The sequence below is a fragment of the Pogona vitticeps genome, chromosome 3 (genome assembly GCF_051106095.1).
Source record: "Pogona vitticeps strain Pit_001003342236 chromosome 3, PviZW2.1, whole genome shotgun sequence".
In the NCBI taxonomy this organism is placed as follows: Eukaryota; Metazoa; Chordata; class Lepidosauria; order Squamata; family Agamidae; genus Pogona; species Pogona vitticeps.
The window spans coordinates 192,727,632-192,750,870 of record NC_135785.1 but is presented as its reverse complement, the minus strand read 5'-3'; the positions used below and the strand labels follow the sequence as shown (position 1 = coordinate 192,750,870).

The window sequence follows — 23,239 nt, the reverse complement described above, 5'->3', positions numbered from 1 at the left end:
AAATTAATATCCTTGCTTCTAGTGGAGTATAGTTGTGGTTATCACAAATGTACGTGTGCATCTGAAGAATAACATCATGCACACAGAACACACCAACAAATACACCCAGAATTATGTATTTGTAGGATCATTTTGTTTCTGATCATGGGGCGTTCTTGGCAAAGATACTGGAGTGGCTTGCCATTTCCTACTCCAGGTGGATTGCGTTTAGTCGGAACTCTCCACTATGTCCTGTCCGTCTTGGGTGTCCCTGCATGGCATAGCCCATAGCTTCTCTGAGTTACTCAAGCCCCTTTGCCACGACAAGGCAGCAATCCATGAAGGAGTAAAAAAAAAAGGCGCCTTCTTCTTGGGAGGAAAGCGATGACAAATCTTGACAGCATCTTGAAAAGCAGAGACATCACCTTGCCAACAAAAGTCCGAATAGTCAAAGCTATGGTTTTTCCTGTCGTGATGTATGGAAGTGAGAGCTGGACCATAAAGAAAGCAGACCGCCAAAGAATTGATGCCTTTGAATTGTGGTGCTGGAGGAGGCTCTTGAGAATCCCCTGGACTGCAAGGAGAACAAACCTATCAGTTCTAAAGGAAATCAACCCTGAATGCTCACTTGAAGGACAGATCCTGAAGCTGACCCTCCAGTACTTTGGCCATCTCATGAGAAGAAAAGAGTCCTTGGAAAAAACCTTGATGTTAGGAAGGTGTGATGGCAAGAGGAGAAGGGGACGACCGAGGATGAGATGGCTGGACAGTGTCTGTGAAGCAACCAACATGAACCTGACACAACTCCGGGAGGCAGTAGAAGACAGGAGGGCCTGGCGTGCTCTGGTCCATGGGGTCACGAAGAGTCGGACACGACTAAACGACTAAACACACACACACAGGATCATTTTAATATTCAGTGTGTGCAGAGCAACAGCTTCCACTTGTAATTATGCCAGTTTATAATTACATCAGTAAAGTACTACAAGGTTCAGGGGATCTAGCAGATTTCCATGTATTATATTTAAAGCTGGTAAAATCTGTAGTATCTGCATGCTCGGCATCTTCAGATAGAAATCAGCATTATTTTTATCAGTACTGTATGGTTTTCTTTCTATATTGGAGTAGAGAAATTTGACCCAACGTATGTTTTTACTATAATTCCCACAGTCCCTTAACAATAGCCTTACTAGGTGGAGTTCCTGGAAGCAGTAGGCCAAACTATCTAGCCGGCCAAGGTTTCTCAGTTTACATCTCTGTTTTTACTAGGATAAATTACATAAATAAGACAAACATTTTCTTCAGAATCAACAAGGCAATTTTCCTCTTAGGTTAAATCCAAAATTTCCAGAAAACCAGCATTATTGGTCACATCATAAAATAGTTTAATGTTGAAATATTTCTTAAAAGAGCATCTCCTACATATTTGAAAGAATCAGTATGTTTGTCCAAATGGGAAAAAAAAATCCCATGAAGCTTCTAGGGCTACTTTCTGCAGCTAACCCCTCTTGGTTTCATGGAAGTAGTTTTATTGTTCTTTCCTCTAGACTAAATATAATCACATCCTCCTTTTTTGTTTCTGCCATTTTGTGTTCTGCTTCTTTTATATGCACACAGACATATCAGAAACACATGGAGACTTTTGATCAGAATGTTGCTAACATCACTACTTGGATGTATCGGACAGAAATACTCTTGGATGAATGTGAAACTCAAAGACCTCAAGAAAGGGAAGAGATCCTTAAGGTAATAAATACAATTTGCTGAAAATCATTTATAATATGAATTTTACAGATAGTGAATGTCCAGGGGTTTCATTCTACAAGTTTCAAGTAATCTCTTAAGAGATACTAGAACATATTTCTTTTTTCCTCTTGGCAAGTTGTCCATGGCTTCTAAATTGAGTAAAAGTATGTCACTTCAGTAGAAAAACCAAATATATTGTTTTAGAAATTGAGGATTTCTTGATGAGTAGAACACTTTTATTTAAAGTCTCTGTTTCATGAACACTGTTTATACCTGTTTAAAAATGGAACACAAGCATTCTTTTATCAGATTCTTCCTTTTATCAAATATCATTTCCCCAGAGAATTGTTACATATTCATGTCACTTCAAAGATTGTAGTTATCCAAGCAATGATTTAACTTGACAACATTGTATATATGATACAATCATACTGGCAATGCTTTATCATTTGAACTAGGACATATTGTAGCATATACAGTATTAGGAATGTGTTGTAGTAGTGCCTTAAAATCTATGAATAATTCCTCTAGCAAAAAGTATGTTCATATAAATTAAAAATTATCCTGTAGAACTTAATGTCATATTTGTAATTAAAAAAGCTACCCGATTCGATTACATACAAAAAATTAATCTTAGTCATTAATTTCAGGTATGATGCCACAAAAATATACAACAAAATGTTCCCTCCCGAAGGTCCTATTCTTTGTCCTCATCGTACTATTCTTCACCTCCTCTGAAACTTTCTGCTTTAAATGTCTGCAGTCCAGCATTCATATATGCCCCCCTATAATCCCATTTTCATAGACTGGTTCAGCTCCCTTTGCTATCATTAACAGTACTGAAAACAGCAAAAGACGCAGTAGAGAAACCTAAGTATCTGTTTCCATGCGATGCCACCAAATTATTTTCTTCGCTTTCTTCCTTTCTGAGTGTCCATTAGCCAGTGCTGGCTGAAATGAGTTGCATCATGCTTCCTATGTCCTCGGCTGCTATAGTTGTTCAATTCTTGCACCATATAGTATTATGAATTGCCCATGTCCACAAATCTTCCATGATGAGGGGATATTGAAAAGATCACAGGTCCAGACACGAGGGCAGGAGTTGAAGCTGCTGTTCAACAAAACTCTATTAAATGAACCAACAATGTTAAAACAACACTATTTCTACTACACTCATCCTTCTCCAGTCAAGTCTGCTTCAGGTCAACTTTTATGTCAGCAGGGAAGTGGTAAATTCACCCTCATTGAACATATCCAAAAGAGAGAAAAATCCTGTCTTCACTGCTTTCTCCTAATGTGAGAGAGAGCTAACAGCCTTTGATTGGCAAGCACCTCAGTTTCTAGGCATCAGAAACACAACTACTGTTGATTTCTCCACCTCTGCAGTTGGAGTGGAGTGGTGGTCTTTAGGGTTGGGTCAACAGGAGGTTGGTTGAGTCTTCTTTGACCTGTGGCATCCCTCAGCCACCTGAAGAAAGAGGCTTGCCAGGCCCTTTTGGGTAGCTCTGGATGGAGACTCCACCCAGATTTTCTCTTCTTTGACTTCCCCAGCCTCCACCTTGACTGTTCATTGCCACTAGTTACCCGTCCCTCCAGCATCTTTTCCTTTTATACCTGTGCTGCTCCCTTTCTGGACTTCCAACCACTGTAACCCATCCTATCTGGTCCAAGATCCCCTTGAATCTTTATGTTCCTCTTGTCCTTTGGACTCTCAGGGAAGGCTTCTCCTAAGCTCCTTGAGTCCCAGGGGGGTCATTGGTGCCAATGTTTATTGTGTCAGCACTCACCAAGGGTAAGGTGGCTCTAAGGTTGAGTGGGATGGAGGGCTTGGGTTCCTCTCCAGAACCTTTCTACATGGTTGCCACTCTCAGTGGCTGGAACCTATGCCTCTCTGATAACAGAAAGATTGGGTTCACTTAAGCTTTCCCCCTTGCCCATTCTACATGACTCCTTTCCTGGTTCCTTATGATTGTTACAGCCTTAGACATAGCAATGCTGCAATCATCAACAGTGCTGGTCCTGCAACACAGTTTAGGTGAAGCTACCAGTTCCTGTTCTTGTTGAATTACTAGGGTGGTGTGCAGGAAGAGACATGTTTGAGACCTGCTGCACAAGTTTCTTTTATGAAATCTTGAAGCACTTGCCATAATCATATTTGGAGATATTCTTATATTATACATATATTCCTATAGCAGGTTCTGAAGATGTTTGTCAGTAAACTGAAATTTACAAAAATGAAACTAATAGGCAATGGCATTTTCTTCTATGTGTAAGATCTTAAAGTGAATGAATAGATTATTCATTGTTCTCTTTAGCCATATATAAATTCAAACTGTGGATGTTAATGCTGGCCAGAACCCTGTTGGGAATGTAGCTGTAACTATGCAAATTGCAGTGACAAATTGCCACTAACAAGTTGCTATTTGCATTCATCTTTCTGGCCAGTCATGTCATTTGGCAGGTTAACAGAAATGCAAGTTTGTATTTATTAATGAGCAGTAATTCAGTATCATGATTTACACAATTGCTCTCACACCGGTGTAAATGTCTAGTGGGGTACCGGCCAGCATTGTTATGATTGATTCGTGAGTTGCTGCATTTTATATAAAACCTATTACAGATACACGTATGAACATCTCCAGATACTCTTTTAATTTTATCAAAACCTCTTTCATTTTATTAATCCAAGAGTTTTCCTCTAGATACAATTCCAAGTTCATACTTACGTGGCTTCCTGATGGTTAAGAATTAGCCTTAAGCCACTGAGGGCTTGTCTACACAGGCTCAATTGGAGTGAGCAGGAGCAGGCTAAATAGGGTAGCAGAAGGTCAGGTAGAGGTCTCATACACCATTGAATGTGATTCTTGCATCCAAATGGCATCACACCTCAAATGACCCTATTTCATCCAGCTTCTTTAAAAGACAAGGAAAAAAATTCTCAGTCCTTGCTCTTCCTGTTTCATCCCACTTCTGGGAAGAAGATTTCTCTCTATTTCCTCCCCCCCCCCAATGATAAATTATGCTGCTCATTAGCACTGCCCCAATTGGTTTTTTAAAAAATGTGTTTTTTTGTTCCTCCTCCTCTTCCATGGAAGAACAGAGGAAATAGGTTTTTTTAATTTCCCAATGGCCCCACATCATTTAGTGATTAGGATCGTTATTTAATCCAATGATGATATGGTGCTATTAAAACCAGCTGGGAAATTAAAGAAGGAAGCTTGCTTTGGTTTGTTCACAGCAATCACACACACTGGAAAGGAACCAAAATGGAGTAACTCTAACCCCCACCAACCCCCCCCCCAAAAAAAACCCTAGTAGCCTCTGGCAGCGACCTAGGAGGGTGCAAGTAGGAATGCTCTTAGGGCAGGTGGTTTCACTGATTGAAGTGAACCAGCAGCAGATCAAGCAGTGGCATAATTACCAGTTGTTAAATTGTACTGTCAAAGCGTTCTCACCATTCAGACAAGACTGTCCTTTCAACTGAGGAATACATCATTTAAGGAAGCAATTGGGCAAATAGTAAATATGTTGAGTATACTTTTCTTTTTGTTTAATTAAAGACATACTGATCTTCTATTTCTCTTCCTTTAGCAGCCTGAAAATATGAAAAGGTAGTTATGCACTGTTCAGAACTGCACAACTATATGCTTAGACACAGGAGTTTGTCTAAAGTTTGCTTTATGGTTTTGCTCCTTATTCGTTTGCCACTCTCTCTTTCTCTCTTTTTCTTCCATCCTGCATTTATTACTAACTTCAAGCCCTGTCTCTTACTCATGGACTGTAGCGCTTAAAGACTGAGCTGAATGATATGCGTCCAAAGATGGACTCTGTCCGTGACCAGGCAGTAGACTTGATGACAAACCGTGGAGATCACTGCAGGAAAGTAATAGAACCTAAATTGACTGAGCTCAACCAACGATTTGCAGCCATATCAGAAAGAATTAAACGTGAAAAGGTAAGAAGAAATGTCCCTGTGCAGAGGTACATAGGCTTGTTAAATAAAACTTCATAGAATGGATATTGTTGTTGTTGTTTTCAAAAGGCATGTTTTCGATAACAAAGACTAGGAAGAAAAAAATGAATTGTACATGTATATAAAAAAACAAGGGTGAGTCCTTTGGTATTATAAAGAATATCAAGTTTTGTTTGGCATCAATTTCCATGGTCTGCAGCCCACTTCACCAGGTGCAATATGTGTGTACAATACATCCAAATCATTTCTTATCACCACCACTATCTCTATTGTTATTATTCCTCAACCAGATACTAAGATTTGGGGGGAAATTGCCATGTCCTCAAAAGTGGAAGATGGGATCTCTCACTGTACCATTCTGAAGTAGGTGACATGTGGCTGTTGTGTGCAGCGTGTTATTTTTAACAATGTGGGAGTTTGGTAATTTTAGACCCTAAAATTAAGAGTCTTATCCCCATACACTACACTGAGTGATGCCTATCAGTGAAAAACACATCTAGCATTTATCTCATCCCTCTCCATTGATCTACCATGCTTCACAACCCTTCATATACTCACTGGGTTAAAAATAACAAAACAAAACAAACAAAGATCTCCCTGCCTTCCCTGCTGAAGTTTTTGCCCAGCCAGTGAGAACCACCTGGGAAGGTATGAGATTTAGAATAACCTCCCTGAAAATGATGCCTCACTTGGCGGCCACCTGGCTGTAGTCTGAAGGAACTTCTCCAACTCTACCATTCTTACCAGGGAAGTGGTGACTCAGTGGGAGACTGCCTCTCTCTGCTTTTGACTTTCCCCCACAGCATTAGCAATAGGGCTTGAAGCTGCCCAGATACATGTGATGTAGCTTTGAGTCAGGGACCAAGACAAAAGAAATATGATTAAGCCATGGAGAATAAGTTGTTGCTAATCCTGAAGGTGTTTGGTGGAGAAAAGAAGGTTATCTGGAAATTCACAAGGATGAGTTTGGGGACCTCATCCCATGAAAGGCCTGCTTGGAAGATCTGCACTCCATCAGCAAATTGTCTGGCAAGTCTAAATAAAATTATAACAAGACCTTAGATGTTGTGTCCTCTGTTCAGAGACATCATGAAAGAACAGAGTGTTGGTATTATGAACATATATTGGGTATATTTTAGAAAAGCAACAGATGCATCAGGAGGACTTACATGTATAGGGCTGTATCGTAAGCATTAGTGAAAATGTTTTTCAAAGCATGTATACAATGTCCATCAGGAAAGATTGAACACAAAAATAGTTGGTACGAATTAAAATAACAAAAGTAAAATATAGAACACTTTACTGTATTAAACACAAAATCAAATGTGTGTTATTCAGTTTTAGCTTTACAAGAGATCAATAGAACTGGACAATCTTCGGAGGTCCCAAGGCTGCACATGCCCGCCTCTGAGACCGCCCAACCTCCCCCCACCCTGATTCCTTATTTAATTTTTTAGGTGACAAAGCTCCTCTGTACATTTTAATAGCACAATTGTCCTCTAGGAAGCACAAAGGGACTTTCTCAGCTATTTAAATAAAACATTGGTGGTGAGGATGCGAGGGGCAAGGATGCTGCAAAATGTTTGTTTCCCACCCCTAAGCTACAGCAGCTCTGAATAGTTAAACTTTTAAGTTTAAAATATGCTTGGCAGGATGGAAACTTTTTTATTATTGTTTTGGAAGGCTAACCTGTAAATATTAAGGCAATCACTATACCTTGTCTACTAGTGTGTGTCACTCTTCAAATGACAACCACCCTGAAGCCCCTGTGCTAAATTTTGGGTGTCAGTTTAAATTTTTGAACTTATCTTGGGTTATTTATCCCTATTGGCTTCCAGAAAATGCTTTACAGTAGGCATCTTCTAAATACAAAAACTCAATTTAGTTGTCACAGCTAATGATCATTGAGAGACTTATCAATTACTGTATACACAGAATTTTCTGCTTTAGATAAGAGCATTATTATACTTGTCTTCTTTTACTTTCAACCTTTTTCCTAATGATCCCTAATATGTGATTTAGCAAAATCACCATAGATTTTCAGTGATATTGTTCCTGTTCTGTTCACTTCAGTGCCATTAGCTCTTTCCTGCTTTTTCAGTTCAGATCCCATCAGTATTGGGGAACTTATGATTTTCTGCTTCAGTGTGCATCATTTTACACTTACTTACTCTGAATCTCATTTGTTATTCACTTGTTCGCTCCCAGTTTGTAGAGATTTCATCAACATGATGCATTTGATTTTCTATGAATTAGCAACAATGCTTTTCCTGACTAAAGATATTTTAATAAGTTAAATAGCACTTGTACCAATACACTGGGACACCATTGTTTACTTTTAACCATTTCCTCTTCTTTACTTAATTATTGATTATAGGATCTATAGTTTTATTCCATAATTTACTAACCTAACTTATTTGGGAACATTTGGTGAAGGGTTTTGTCAAAAGCTTTTTGTAACTGCAAGCATATAACACAACTAGAGTTGTATAGCCAACATATTTCTTGATACATTATAAAACCCTGGTGAAACAAGGTTTTTTTTTAAATACAGTACAAGCTTTCCCTGTACTTTTGCAATATATTTGTAAGCATTATTCTTGATAATTCTAGCTTTAATGGTGCATGTGTAAAGGGACTGCCAACCGTCAGGAGCCTCTCTAAATGACCTACTTTGATCTGTTGAAAACTGAATATATGGCCTTTTTTTTTGGACTGGGAGAATGGACAAGATTAGAAACAGAAAACTGTTGGCCCTCCAAATGTTTTACAGCTAAATTCATACAGTCCTTTCCTGGGGTTACTCGAAGCTTGATTTTGATGGTCTTCAATCTATTCTCGGCTGATGCCTCTAAGAATCAATTGCATGCAACATATCCTCTAATTTTCAGCCCCACTGCTCAGGGCTTTGCCTCTTGTGCAACTTCTCCTCTGTGTGTGCATGTGATGCTTCCCCCTCCATGCATATGGGGTTCTGTTGCCACTGGAACTGAAGGTGCTGCACAGATGAGGAGGAGGAAAACGGTATGGAGGGAGGCAGAATCGCTCATGCGCACAGCCACACACCTTAGAGGCATGCTTGGTTGCATGCTTCTTCTTTTTGATTCTTAATTTCTGTATCGACCTCTATCCATTATAAAAATGAATAACTCATTCCGATTTAAGTTGCAAGAAAGGGTGATGATAATGTATGTAATTGTGTAGTTTTAAATTGAACATCTGAAAGTATGTCAAGTACTGTAGTTGAAAAGCAAGTTTTATTTCTTTTTTTAATGGATTAAAAAAAGTACATCAAACGAGTAAGGCAAATTAGAAAAAAGGATTCTGCTAAATCTGAGAATGAACTTTGTGACAGTAAGAGCAACTAGACAATGGAATGGACAGTCTTGCAAGGTGGTAAAATCTCATTCGGTGGAGATTTTTAAACTAAAATTAGATGGCCGTCTTTCAGGGATGCTTCATTGGCAAGTTGGACTCAGTGATACATGGAATCCTTTCTAGCTCTACAGTCTGGTGACTGATATTCTAAATATGTTTAAAGTTTATCAAAGGGAAGGAGGATGTTTGCTCTGTGGTAGTTTAATAAGTTTATCTCTGGGTCTTTGAATAGGCTTAAGACTTTATATCAAATTGTAAACACACACCTGTGTATTAATTATCCCCATGTGGTGCCTATTGGAAAACAAGTGAAACCTTGCATGTGGAAGGTTATAGGCTTCAATCTTCATACATTCTAAATTACTGACAGTATCATAAGAGTTATAATCTATATAAATAACTACTTCTTCTCCCAAAGGTTTCTTAATCTGTATATTGCATTTTAACACTCACGCATATGAACACAGACATGATCTTTTTCTTTCTTTATAACTGGTGTTTCAGTGTACTGTTAGAAACAAACTGGTAATGTATTTTTAAATTTCAGCATCTTAATTAAAATATATGATGGAACATGGCCAAATGTAACCATCTTTGGAGGACTGCTTCAGAATATGCAACAGATTTCTGATGTCTAGATTTAACTTAAGTGCAAGCCTTGTTTTTCTTAGTTCTTATAAAAGTTACAATATACTAGATGCAGTTCCTGTTATTCCACTATTAATCATTTATTTCTACATATCTAAGTATGACAATTCAAAGCCAAACATATATATTCATTACACTTGTTGGTTTTGTTGGTGCAGAATATCAGAAAATAGCAACTAGGTTTATATTGATTGATAAATGTTACAATTATGGTGCTTAGCTTTCTATGTAACTTCTATATAGTTTTAATATTGCTTATCCATGCAGTGATTTATGATGTTTTCTTAGAGTTGATGAAAAGGGTGTTACATACTGTGTAAGAAACAGTTAGGTGAGAACCATAAATAAAGATTGATCAAGTAAGGCTGCAACACTAGCTGTTACATGCAAACTATTTGTAAAATACCTTAAATGTGTATGTGTAATTAATTTAACAGTTGGAGGCAAAGCAGATATGTCACTTTGGTTTAGATCTGTAATTTTAAAAAAGTATGTGATGTTGAAATAACAGTCTTTTCCATTCCTCTCCCCCTTTCCCACTTTCCAATATTTTTAAAGCCCTTCATTCCTTTGAAGGAATTGGAGCAGTTTAACTTCGATATACAAAAATTGCTTGAACCACTGGAGGCTGAAATTCAGCAGGGGGTGAATTTGAAAGAAGAAGACTTCAATAAAGATACGGTAAATTGGTTGTGATGGAAGTATGAATGAACTTGGAATGGAAATGGAATAAATGCTGAAGCAGAAATTAGAAACCTCTGCGTTTGCATTTGGCTCTTTGGACAGGTTACACGTAATCATTCTGTTGAGCTGTTATAAAACTGTAGTGATATGTTTGGTACATATAGCAGTTACCTTACAATATTTTAGTAATATGTTTCAAGGTCACCTTCATCACAGAACATAGTTTATCATTCTTTATGGGTATCAGAAACAGACAGAGAGTTCAGTGATAGGGACATGTATAATTGCAAAAATAAATGACTGGTGCATTTATTAATAAGGGGGAGGGAGGGAGGGAGGGAGGGAGGGAGAGAGAGAGAGAGAGACCCTTGCAATGAAGAATAGAGGGTTGCAGGCCTTGTATAAAGCATGGGTAGGGGTGGAGTTCTCTTTGTCTCCCCCTGTTGTTACAAACACAGATGCCTAGACATGAAACCTCCTGCATTCTCTCCCTTTCTCTCTCTGCCCCTTATTCATGCACAGATAGGTAGAAACTGTCTCCTCTATGCCCTCATAGTCCATCTTTTCCCTTTTCATCTCTCTCTCACACAGATATATATACACACACACTGCTCACCTCAATTGCAGAGGTGAGGAGGCTTAAATTTCACCCCTCCCTTTGCTGAGATCCTATCATGCATGTTTTGATTACATGTTTCTCTGTTGTCTTCTGTCCCTTACAGTCCTCTCCCTTACAATTTTGTTGAAATTTCCCATCCTATACTTGCACCCTGTCATTAATCACTTGTTCTGAAGCAGTCCTGACGAGGTGCTGGCTCTTGGAAACTATGTTCAACGTGTTATTCAGACCCAGCTTCCGCCTAAGCACCTCATTCCTTCCTGAAGTACAATAATACCTTCTAGGTCTATTATGCCAGTCACTCAATGTCTTAGCTGCCCATGAGGGCCTAGCATTAGTAATTTTAAAGTCACCTGTACTGTTCCTTCTGTCCATTAGTATTTTTTTTTCATAGTTCAGAAGGCAGTGCTGAAAACTAGAATCTAGCCTGTTGACTTGGAAGCACACCAGCCTTCTCGATTGTATTGGAATCCCTCAATAAAAAATTATTGTGTAAATACTCCGTACTCCACATCCCTTTGTGATTACTCTGTGAAGCATGAATCCATTTAGAAAGGTCTACTTTTGTTTTTCAATAAATGGTACAGTTTGGCAGCCAGAACTAGATAAACATGTACCATGCTTCAAGGGGAACTATCAATTATCTAATTATTAATTATATTTCATGAATCATCATTGAACTGTGAGAAATCAGAGATTCTGATACAAAACTGGAAGACTAGCTAAGATTGCAGAGGAGATAAAAACTGGTTAACAGTAAATTCGTGATCTGGATGAGGGATGCTGAGGCTGAGAAGAAGCAAGTAGCACAAGGCCAAAAATTATTTTCCTTCATGCTTCCTGTTGTGAAAGTATAGGAATAGGGAAGCCTTGGAGATCTCACCTAGAGCTCTATCAGTATAGAGTGGTGCCTTGCAAGATGAACACCTCGCCGGAAGATGAATGGTTTTTGCGATTGTGATGGTGACTCACAAGGCAGCTTCATTTATGGCCGTGCTTCGCAAGACGATTTTTTCCCCAAGACTGATGCCTCGCAAGACGAAAATAATTCATTCGTCTTGCGAGGTTCCCATAGGAATGTATTGCAATCCATTCCTATAGGAAACCGCTTTTCACAAGACGAACATTTCGCAAGACGGCACTGCTCGCGGAATGAATTATTTTCGTCTTGCAAGGCACCACTGTATATGATCAGTGTTTGCCCGCTCCTGCTGCAGACAACACACACATTCATGGTGTTGTATAAAGAATGATAGCCATAAAAACAACTAAAATGCTGCTTTATTGTTGCAGAAAAAATGTTTACTAAATTAATCCTACTTGGGACTTTTCTTAAATCAGAGTGAAGACGATGAAAGTACTGTAAAAGAACTGCTTCGTCGAGGAGATGTGCTTCATCAAACAATCACAGATGAAAGAAGGAAAGAGGAAATAAAAACTAAACAACAAATGTTGCAGACTAAGCATAATGCTCTCAAGGTAGGGGTGTGATTTGTAAAGTCATGGATATGACTGTTTATCCATAGAGATTATTAGAAAAGGGAGTGCTGAGAGCCCTGAAAAATTCTTCTTTTCAAAGATTCTGTAATTCCACTGATGAGCAGGCATACAAGATAGGAAGTATGATAGCGAATTAGGGGTTTGTATGAAGTCCATTCCTTTCATGTCCTACATAACCAGAAAAGGGTGAAATTTCAAATAATGGGTCTCTCCCCTTTAAAAATGCAGTCAAAGAAACTTACCTGTAATCAACTTGTTACTTTTTGCATAGTGTAAATTATTTTATTTTTTTCTTTCATTTTGGTGACTAAATAAAAGGCTGGCAAACAAAGTTAAGCTGAATGTTGAGTTTAAGCAAATCAAAGGCACACCTGTATATAATTTATGTATAGCATTTGTAAAAGAATAGCAAACAGTATCGATATTCTACTGAAATGTAATCACTTGGTTAAAAAGAGGGTGATTAATCTTTGGTCCTCAAAGTTTTGGCCTGCAACACCTCTCACTCCTCAACATTGGCTGTGCTTACTAGGCTGCTTGTAGCCCAACAGCATCTGGAAGAACACTATAAATTACCTAAGTCCTGTCTTCCAACTATAATGTTTAAACTTTTTGAAGGATGAAAGAAAGGAATACAATCAATTTAAAAAACCAAGGAATACTCTATTTAGAGTTGATTCAGAAGTATTGACAAAGATTATGTATTTCTGTCATGAAGTGACTACAGGGGTGCCTCGACTTACGAAATTAATCTGTATTGGACCGGTGGCCATAACTCGAAAATTTCATAAGTCGAAGCACCATTTCACCATAGGAATGCATTGAAAACCATTTAATCTGTTCCAGCCAAAGAAAAAAAATCCCAGGCTTCCAAAGCTGCACCCGCTACCCTCTGCCTCCTATCCTCTCTGCCTCCCATCCCCACAGGGATGGGAGGTAGAGGGCAATAGGGACAGGAGGCAGAGGGCAGTGGGTACAGCTTTGGAAGCCCGGGAAGCCAAAAGTCACCCTGACCTCCATGCCCACTACCAGCTTCCCAGGTGTCCAAACCCCCCTCTGCTGCCCTCTGTCTCCTGTCCCCGTTGCCCTCTGCCTCCTGTCCCAGATTTCAAAGCTGCATCCTGTCCCTTGTGCCCTCTGCCTCCCGTTCCCGCAGGGATGGGAGGCAGAGGCCAGCGGGGGTAGCTTTGAATTTCCCGCCCTTTCCCCCTGCCTTTCATAGGTCAAAGCTCCTGCTACAAGTTGAGCCAAAATTTTGCAGCCAGAGCATTTCGTACCTCAATATTTTCATAAGTAGGGATGTTTGTAAGTCAAGGCCCCACTGTAATTTTTTTTATGTTCTTCTCCAAAAAATCTCTTTAGTCCCCATTATGCATATTATATATACATACCGAATAATCAGTATGAACACCACCATTTATAGTTTAAGCTTTTAATTGCAACTCTAATAATGTCTGCACTGTGAACAGGATCTGAGGTCCCAAAGAAGGAAAAAGGCATTAGAAATTTCTCCTCAGTGGTATCAGTACAAGAGACAAGCTGATGATCTCATGAAGTGGCTGGATGACATTGAGAAAAAGTTAGCAACTCTACCAGATCCTCAGGATGAACAGAAGCTAAAGGTAAAATAATTTTGAAAAGAGCATTGTGTTTAGTTTTGTAGAAGAAACATAGAAATGTGAATGCATGTATGTCGTATAAGTATGCTAACTTAGAGCCTAACAGTATTCAGCATTTACTATTTTTATTTATGTATTTTAGGTAGTACTTGTTCAAAAAATTGATTTAGCCTAGTTAAATTCTTATATCTATGTAAATGTTACTTTCAATGTCTTATGTGAAATAATGAAATAAATGCATTTGTGTGTGTATAAAGCAGTGTGATTTTTTTTAAAAAAAGTGGTATTATTTTCTAGGGAAAATATTAATTAAATTCTGTATCTTTATTCCAGATGAGCAAATGAGTTTTCGATATATGGATGAACTCTTTTTCCATGTTAGCACATTCATTTTCATCAGAACATATTCATAAATCATTGTCAAAATGTTAAAGATTTACTTACATATTGTCAAAATATTGCCTCGTTTATTTTGTATCGTCTTCTTTTGCTTCATTCTCTGTTGAATTCCCTATAATAATTATTATTTTAAAAAACTTTAGAAATGGGACTGAAAATAACAATGGGTATATAAAATGTGATTCCTGTACATCAGAGTATATTTTCATGTCTTCTATCACAGTGTGCTAGGATAAATTCAACAATTAATACACTAGCCTGCTTCAACTACACCTCCAGCAGACACTACTCGCTTAAATCTCGGATCAAGCAGATAGATCACCCCAGACTCACCTATGTTTCTTCTGTCTAAATGTAGATTAACATTTTAAAGTGAGCGTACTTTTTTTATAACAATAAAATCAGGTGAGAAAAATCTACAGAATTATTTTGCTAATTTTTAGGAGTTGATTATCTAGTTAGCTAATTGTCCTGGGCCCTGTATTGGTTTTGCTCAATAGGAAATTGATCGAGAATTGGAGAAGAAGAAGGAAGAGCTGAATGCGGTACAGAGGCAAGCTGATCGCTTGTCTAAGGATGGGGCTGCAAAAGCAGTGGAACCAACCATGATACAGCTCAGCAAGCGCTGGCGAGATATTGAGAGCAAATTTGCTCATTTTCGAAGACTCAACTATGCACAAATTGTGAGTTGCTCCCAGCAAACATATGTGTTTGCACATACTGCTACTAACAGAACCCTACTAACAATGAGAGTTCCCAGTGCTATACCAACTGGTCTGAAACAAAATATCTGGTCAACAAACAGGGAACACTTGATCTTACAATACAGCACAGTCCTTATGTTTTGATAATGCCCTTAAGTTAAAATTACAGGTGAATCAAAACAACAGAAATATTGTAGCATTAAAGGAAAACATAACTTGTTTTTTCTTGCTTCGTTTTTTTCCATAACATTACCAATTTAAACCTGTCAGTTTGCCATACATTTATTTTGTTCAGTAGGCATGTGCGACTGAGAAAGATTTATTTTCAACCTCCCATCCCATGCAAAATTTAATTATTTTTATTTCTTTATAATGTATGACCAAAATGGATGTTTCTTGCCTCTGTGTGTATTGCTTATGCATGCATGATTCTTCTCTACTTAATAGGACAACTGTCCAAAAACACATTGTTTTCTTGCTAATACATGAAATTCAAATATTCTCTTTAAAAACTTGGAGGGAGAAGTAGTTCTTTATACTTTGCAGGCTGAACTCTTCTCTACGAAAATCTCCCTCTTCTGAAATTTTACATTCAAATAAACTATGCACCTCAGTTTATTGTTCTCTGCTAAAATAAACAAATAAAATAAAAATAGTAGTTGCTTCTGGTTTTTACAGATTGATTTCAAGAATGGTATTTCCCATGAAAAACTGATAAAAGAAAAGAGTTTTGTGTGCTAAATAAGAATATACTGCCTGCAGCAATCAACTTAATCACTGGGTTATTGTTTTACTTATAAACATTCTGCCTAGAATTTTCCTACCTCACAGGGATGTTGTGAGGCTCTATTAGTTTGTACTTGAATATTTGTCATGCCTATGTAAAAACCATAAGCTGTTTTTAGCTACAGAAAACATTTTCATAACCTTTACATAAGAAATTTTATGACAACAAAAAATCAGGTTGGCATATAAAAGATAATTAAAAGTACTTTTGACTCATTTCAGCCCGTATCGCCCGACACTGTGGCCAGGACGCTTGATCGCTGTCGTGCCACCACCTCCTCTTTGGACCCCTGCCCGGCCTGGCTAATCAAGGCAGCCAGGCCCTCAACAACGGAATGGGCTACTGTAATAATTAATGGGTCTTTCCTTGAGGGTAGATTTCCCTCTGCCCTCAAGGAAACACTCATTAGGCCCATAAGAAAGAAACCTAGTTTGGCGGCGGACGAAATTGGCAACTATAGGCCCGTCGCCAATGTTTCTTTCTTAAGCAAGGTAGTCGAGAGGGTGGTGGCCGATCAGCTCCAGGCGTTCCTGGATGAAACAGATGCCCTGGATCCATTCCAGTCGGGCTTCAGGCCGCGCCATGGGACAGAAACGGCATTGGTCGCCCTGTGTGATGACTTATTGAGGGAGGCCGACAGGGGCAAAGTGTCTCTGTTGGTCCTCCTCGATATCTCAGCGGCCTTTGATACCATTGACCATGGTATCCTCCTGGGGAGGCTCGCCGAGTTGGGGATAGGTGGCCGGGCTTTTGCTTGGCTCCATTCCTTCTTGGAGGACCGTCCCCAGAGAGTACAGCTTGGGGAGAATGTTTCGGCCCCGTGGTGCCTTAATTGTGGGGTCCCTCAGGGGTCGATCATCTCCCCAATGCTGTTTAACATCTACATGAGGCCGCTGGGAGGGGTCATCAGGAGGTGTGGAGCGCGGTGCCATCAATATGCGGATGACACACAGCTCTACATCTCCTTTTTTCCAACTGCAGGAGATGCCGTTCTGTCCCTTCGGCGTTGCCTGGAGGCTGTACAGGAATGGATGCAGGAGAACGGGCTGAGGCTGAACCCGGACAAGACGGAGGTACTGAGGGTGGGCGCCCCCACACCTGGGGACATGGGAAACTCCCTCATTTTCGGGGGGGGCGACCCTGCCCGCCAGGGATGGGGTCCGTAGCTTGGGTGTCCATCTTGACCCGGCGCTTACCATGGAGACCCAGGTGGCGTCCGTGGTCCGTTCTGCTTTTTTCCATCTCAGGCGGATAGCCCAGCTGCGGCCCTACCTTGATGTGGGGTCTCTCACCACTCTGGTGCATGCGCTTGTAGTCTCGAGATTAGACCACTGTAATGCGCTCTACGTGGGGCTACCTTTGAGATTGCTGCGGAAACTACAGGTGGTGCAGAATGCGGCGGCCAGACTACTCAGTGGGCTGAGAAGATACCAACATATCTCCCCCACTCTGGCCGCATTGCATTGGCTGCCCATCCGATTCCGCATTGATTTCAAAGTGTTAACGCTTACTTATAAAGCCCTAAACGGTTTAGGACCTCGATACTTGGCGGAACGCCTTCTCCCACCAAGATCTACCCGTGTCACTCGCGCGAGCCAGGAGATAAGGCTGAGGAGCCTAACGCCGAGAGAGGCCCGAAAGGAAAAGACCAGAAACCGGGCCTTCTCGGCGGTGGCTCCTCGCCTTTGGAACAACTTGCCCCCTGAGATTCGCGCGGCTCCCTCGCTGGGCATTTTTAAGAAACAACTAAAAACATTGATGTATAGGCAGGCCTTCCCAACAGAAAACCCTTGACAATCTTTCTCTTATTCTGTTCTTTATTTTCATTTACGCTTCTGCTGTAAAGTTTTAAAATTATATTGTTGTTTTTTACTGTAAGCCGCCTAGAGTGGTCTAATATGATCAGATAGGCGGGATAGAAATAAAATAAATAAATAAATAAATAAATACTATTTTATTGTTCAGGATGTGAATCATTAGCAAACTAACCTTCTCTACTACTTTCTCTAAATGATGGAAGGTGTATTCTGTTTTAAAAAGAAGATGAATGGAGGTAAGGGGCTTGCTTGATATGAAGCAATGTGGAACTTTTCCTAAAGAGTCCAGAGTGGTAGACAACATAGGAAAACATAAGAAAATGCTGTGCATTCTCTTGTGTTTTATCTGCTGTTTTGCAACTCCAGAAAGCTGTTTTTACCAAAAAATTATGGAGAAGGTGTATTTTGTGAGGAGGCAGCAGGGGAAGTTTGGAAAACAATACAGGATCCACAATGATTGTTTCTTCTATCCATGATAAATATTTTGAGATATCAAAATAATACAAAAGCTGGTGCAAGCAAGGGCAGAAAATGGATTAGATTTACCCATCAGAGCATCACGGCACAGTGGTTAAACTGCTGTACTGCAGCCAAAACTGTGTTCACAACCAGGTAGCCAGCTCAAGGTTCACTCAGCCTTCCATCTTTCTGAGGTCGGTAAAATGAATACCCAGCTTGCTGAGGGGGCAACTTGTAGCCTGCATAATTAACTTGTAAGCTGCCCAGAGAGTGCTTTGAGCGCTATGGGACAGTGTATAAGCAGCACACTTTTCTTTTGCTTTGCTACCTGAGTTTAGGTCAGACAAAGCACGATTATTCCGCTCCACTTACCTAGCTGACAAAGCTCTTTTGTAAAAAATAAAAATAAATCTTGCAGCATATTTGGAAGCGTAAGAATTATGGTATTAAGAGTCCAAATCTTGAGTAGCAATCACCATTAATTTGTTTTGTTACCACTGCTATCTCAGTTTTCTCAGTGTAGGATTGTAAAAAAGGATTACTTTCTTGACTTCTTGGCCTTCAGGGTCTACAGCAGTGGTTCCCAACCTTGAGTCCCCATGTGTTCTTAAATTGAAACTCCCAGAAGCCTTCATGGCTAGCTATGCTGGACAGGATTACTGGGAGTTGTAGTCCAAGAACATCTGTGGACTCAAAGTTGGGAACCACTGGTCTATGGCATTCCCCCTCCCCCCGTTTTCTTTTACAGAATGGAAATGTTATTCATTAACCAGATCAGTTAGAAGCCATGTCAATTAATTCTGAGTAGGATAGCTGACTATTTCTTCAAGAGCCATGCATGATATAATCATTAATGACTAGAAAGGCACACATATCCAGAACTTCAATCTCCTCTGTAGAAGAATGAGGTGTTATTAAACACCCATTCTCTGGAATTTTGGTTAGAAGACTTGTGTTAAGGCAAACAATGGGGGTGGGGAAACAGAGCCAACAGTTTATTGTAGTCCAAATAAAATAATGTGTAGAAAGAGGACCTTCTGCTGCAGGGTAAACAGTTCTATCTAAAACTGCCCTTGTTTGATTGGAAACCATTCTTACATTACTAAACTCTATCTGTGGCTGAAATCCTTTTGCACAGCATAAAAAGAATTACAATTTCCTGTCTGTTCCTAAGCACCAAATATTCCTGGGGACATGCATGCACACTGGCATACACCTCTGAGAATTGTAACAGGGACTTTTTATTTGCTGGTTAGGAACAGACTGAAAGATAAAGGTATTCTTACATTAAGCAACAGGATTTCAGCCTGTGTGTTGAAGGACCTTTTTGGATGCATTTCTGTCCTATAGATGCAATCCTTTCCCTACACGGATCATGCAAAATAGCTCATCGATGGTGAGTCATATAAAGATGTTCATCTAGATCAATGTTCCATTTCTTAAATTTTCCAATCATATCTCCTAGGATTATTCTGTTTATCAAATGACAAGATGGTGATATCACTGCCTGTTTATCCTCAGCACCAGACATTCAGAAGGACAGTACCACAATTTGTAATATAAATAAAACACTAAATTAAGTCCATGACACTTCACTAGTGCAGCACCTTTACAATCTTAATCAGGGACAGGGACTCAAGTTGCAGGACTTGCTGTCAAGTTGCATTTAAGTTGCATTGGTGATTCGACTCATTTTTTTTCATTGACTTGGACTAGACTGACTTGGAACCCACCCACTCCATTCCTTTTTTTGGGGGGGAGGGGAGTTTGTTTTTAATAGGGACTTGGACTTGGTACTTGGTACCAAAGACTTGGACTCAGACTTGGGACTCTGAACCAAAGACTTGCCAACATTCCTGATACTAATTACTCTCACAGTGCAGATACTGTTACTTGTAGTGCTCTAGGCAGATTTGCAGGCACAGGACTTGGGTGGCAGATATGCTCCCTTCATCAGGAACAGAAGGAGATGTGAGGAATGGGGAAAGTCTCTCAATAATTAATAAATTAGATATTACCCTTATATATTACTCAGTGTTTTCATTTTTTGTAAGATTTTATCACAAAATGTGAAAATGGAAGATAATATGTGTTCAGGTAAGTTAACAGACTAGGATTTAGCTTGGAGATATGCAGCCCCGCGTTGTTCAGAACTGAGTTAATCAGGTGTGATTTTCATCTTGCTTCTAAAAATAAAGGCTAATTCAGAACATCTTATGAGAATAGGCCCCAGAAAGTGTTATGCAATAGTAACTACACAGTATTCTGTTTATCTGTTAGAAAGGAAGAGGTGTGGGCGAAGTCTTACCAAGTATTGTCTGCTTTCAACACAAGTCCACTGAGAGGATATTACCAGTAAAATCATATCCAGGACACCAATTTAGCTGTTTGTTTTACAGCAACAGTGTAATGTATACATTTACATATTTTTATAGCAAATAACTGAATCTTCACACTAGTGTTCCATAGGCAGGTGCATAATGAATAGAAGAAAATTGAGCAGCCAAGCAGGTGGATTTGAGTAATCAAGTCACCTCTGTTGGAAATGGTGCGATACAATTTATCTATTCTCTTTCCAATTTGATGTGTTATTAAGCCACAGGAAAGAATTGGATGAAATCTGTTCCCTTCCAGCCGTTCCACTTAGATATGAATGCTTTGCATCACTTTGCCAAATGAAGGATTTTAATTGTTTGATAGTAGGCCTACAGTGTGTTCAGACATGCAGTGTGGACTATAATAACAGACTGAATTCAGATTTCTAGCTCTTTTTTTTTTACATCTGCCTGTAATAGCTAAGCTTTAAAAGCTATGTAGAATTTCCCCAAAAAAATGTTTATTAATTCAACACAGGATGACAAGGCTATTTTCCTATTCCAAGTAATATTTTAAATTTGATGATTGCATACATTATTTGGGCAACATGCCATCCACTTTTATTATTCAATATAATACAGCTTTCAGACTTGCTTTTATCTTTACTTTTACTTTTATTGAATTTATACCCTGCCCCACTACAATGTAGTTTCTTAGATGCGTTAATGAATGGGTGGAAAAAGGCTTCCTGGTGAGTGGGGGGGAAAAAGAAGCTTGTCACTTATTGTTTAGCTGTCTATTAAAACTACTGACTCTTTTAAATCTAACAAGATGGCGATGGCTGTGCCCAAATCAGTCATTTCTGATTTATAGCAACCCTTTCCAGGGTTTTCTAGTTAGAGAATACTCAGTAATGGTTTATCATTCCCTTCTTCTGAGGGTGCCCTGGGACTCTGTGGCTTGCCCAAGGCCACACAGACTTTTTATTCTACCTGGAGACACAGTGGAGAAGTGAGTTCCCAGTTTCTGGCTTCACAACTGGATACCTAACTCACTGAGCTTTCCAGCCAGCTAAGAAGATACACCCCACTTCAGATAAAGTGTGCACTAAAACAGTTATGGCTCCCATCACTTTCAAACAGCCATGAGCCCTTACATTCTACAGAACTGAACACATCTTGTTACTGGCTACTGTATTACAACTACATCAGTGAACACTATAAAGTTCAGCACTGTACCCAATTTCACATTATGATCTCTGTGTTGTAAAAACATGACCTTTGAGTTGTATGCAGGCTCATATAAATGGCATTGCATTTGATGTTTCAGGCATTCCAGGTTGTACAGTTACACATATGCTGTAACCAAAACAACCAAGCTGTTTTTAGCCCATATCATTTTTATTTACTTTCACCTATAGCCTTTCATCTTCTTGTTTGCACACTAATTTCTTGGGGGTGTAGGGCAGTCTCAGAATTTCTGAGCCAAAAACTGCTTTGGAATATTTTGGAAGAATGAAATCCAGTGGACAACTGAGTTCCAACACATCTGCACAGTTCATAATGTAATTGACAAATATCACTTTATTCATGCATCGGTACTGCAAATCATATTGCCTTCTCTTTACCAGAAAGAGTAATAGAATTTGAGGCCATTCTAGCCAATCTTCATTGTGAAACCATCTGTGTAAAGTTATCTGCAACTCTCTGAAAGTGATATTAATCCAGAAAGTTTCTTGATTTCTTTTTTGAAAAACAGTGTTTATAAGTATATTAAGTAAATGTAGGCCAAATATGCTGATTGAAAACAAGCTACACAGAAACCAATAAAATCTGACTTGCAGAGCTCATTGGAATGTGGTGTAACTATCAAGATCTGTTGTGTAGTGGACTAGAACGGCAGCCCAAATGGACGTGAAAGATGCTCTGCCTGTGGAGAGTATGTTTGCATTTCAATCAACAACTGAAGGTCACTGCAAGCTGCCAGGAAGAAAAATTGCAACTTACGTGCCAATTTAGGTAGTACTTGACAGAGACCAAAAAAAGAGAGACAGGAGAGACCTCTGCAAATGAAGGGAAAAAATCAAAGATATACACACATATAAAATAGAGCTCCAATTACATCTATTGTGGTAGCATATTCAAGAAAATTGTAATAATTTATAATGAAGGTCACAGATGTGTCTGCATTTGATACAAAATCTTTTCATGAACTAATCTAAGGCAGCAGTTCCCAACCTTGGTTCCCCAAATGTTCTTGGACTAAAGCTCCTAGAAGCCTTCATCACTAGCTGTGCTGGCCAGGATTCCTGGGAGATGCAGTCCAAGGACATCTGGGATCCCAAGGCAGAGAGCCATTGGTCTAGGAAGACCTGTAGGCCTGCATCCTATGTATAGATATGCCTTTTTTAACATAATGCTGGAATAGTATGGAATCATTCATTAGGTAAAATACTACTGGATTTGCTATGCTTCCTGACAGATCTTAAGAAGATTTAGAATGTCAAAAATTTAACTGAAAGCCCCCATCTACAAAACTGATTCTTAAACAAATGCTTACAATTTAGAAAAAGTAAATTGAGGAAAACTAATGTTGCTCCGAAAACACAGTC

The 23,239-nt window shown here is 39.3% G+C and overlaps 1 protein-coding gene across 12 annotated transcripts in view; it reads left to right on the top strand.

Moving 5' to 3' along the window:
* Nucleotides 1–23,239, top strand: part of DMD (dystrophin) — a 1,295,019-nt gene that overhangs the window by 619,767 nt on the left and 652,013 nt on the right. For all 12 annotated transcript variants that reach the window (XM_078390471.1, XM_078390476.1, XM_078390472.1 and 9 more), the window contains 6 exons: nucleotides 1,597–1,725; nucleotides 5,510–5,680; nucleotides 10,283–10,405; nucleotides 12,369–12,506; nucleotides 13,997–14,149; nucleotides 15,046–15,228. In XM_078390471.1, coding sequence (XP_078246597.1) covers nucleotides 1,597–1,725; nucleotides 5,510–5,680; nucleotides 10,283–10,405; nucleotides 12,369–12,506; nucleotides 13,997–14,149; nucleotides 15,046–15,228 — 897 coding nt within the window. The remainder of the gene's footprint in view (nucleotides 1–1,596; nucleotides 1,726–5,509; nucleotides 5,681–10,282; nucleotides 10,406–12,368; nucleotides 12,507–13,996; nucleotides 14,150–15,045; nucleotides 15,229–23,239) is intronic.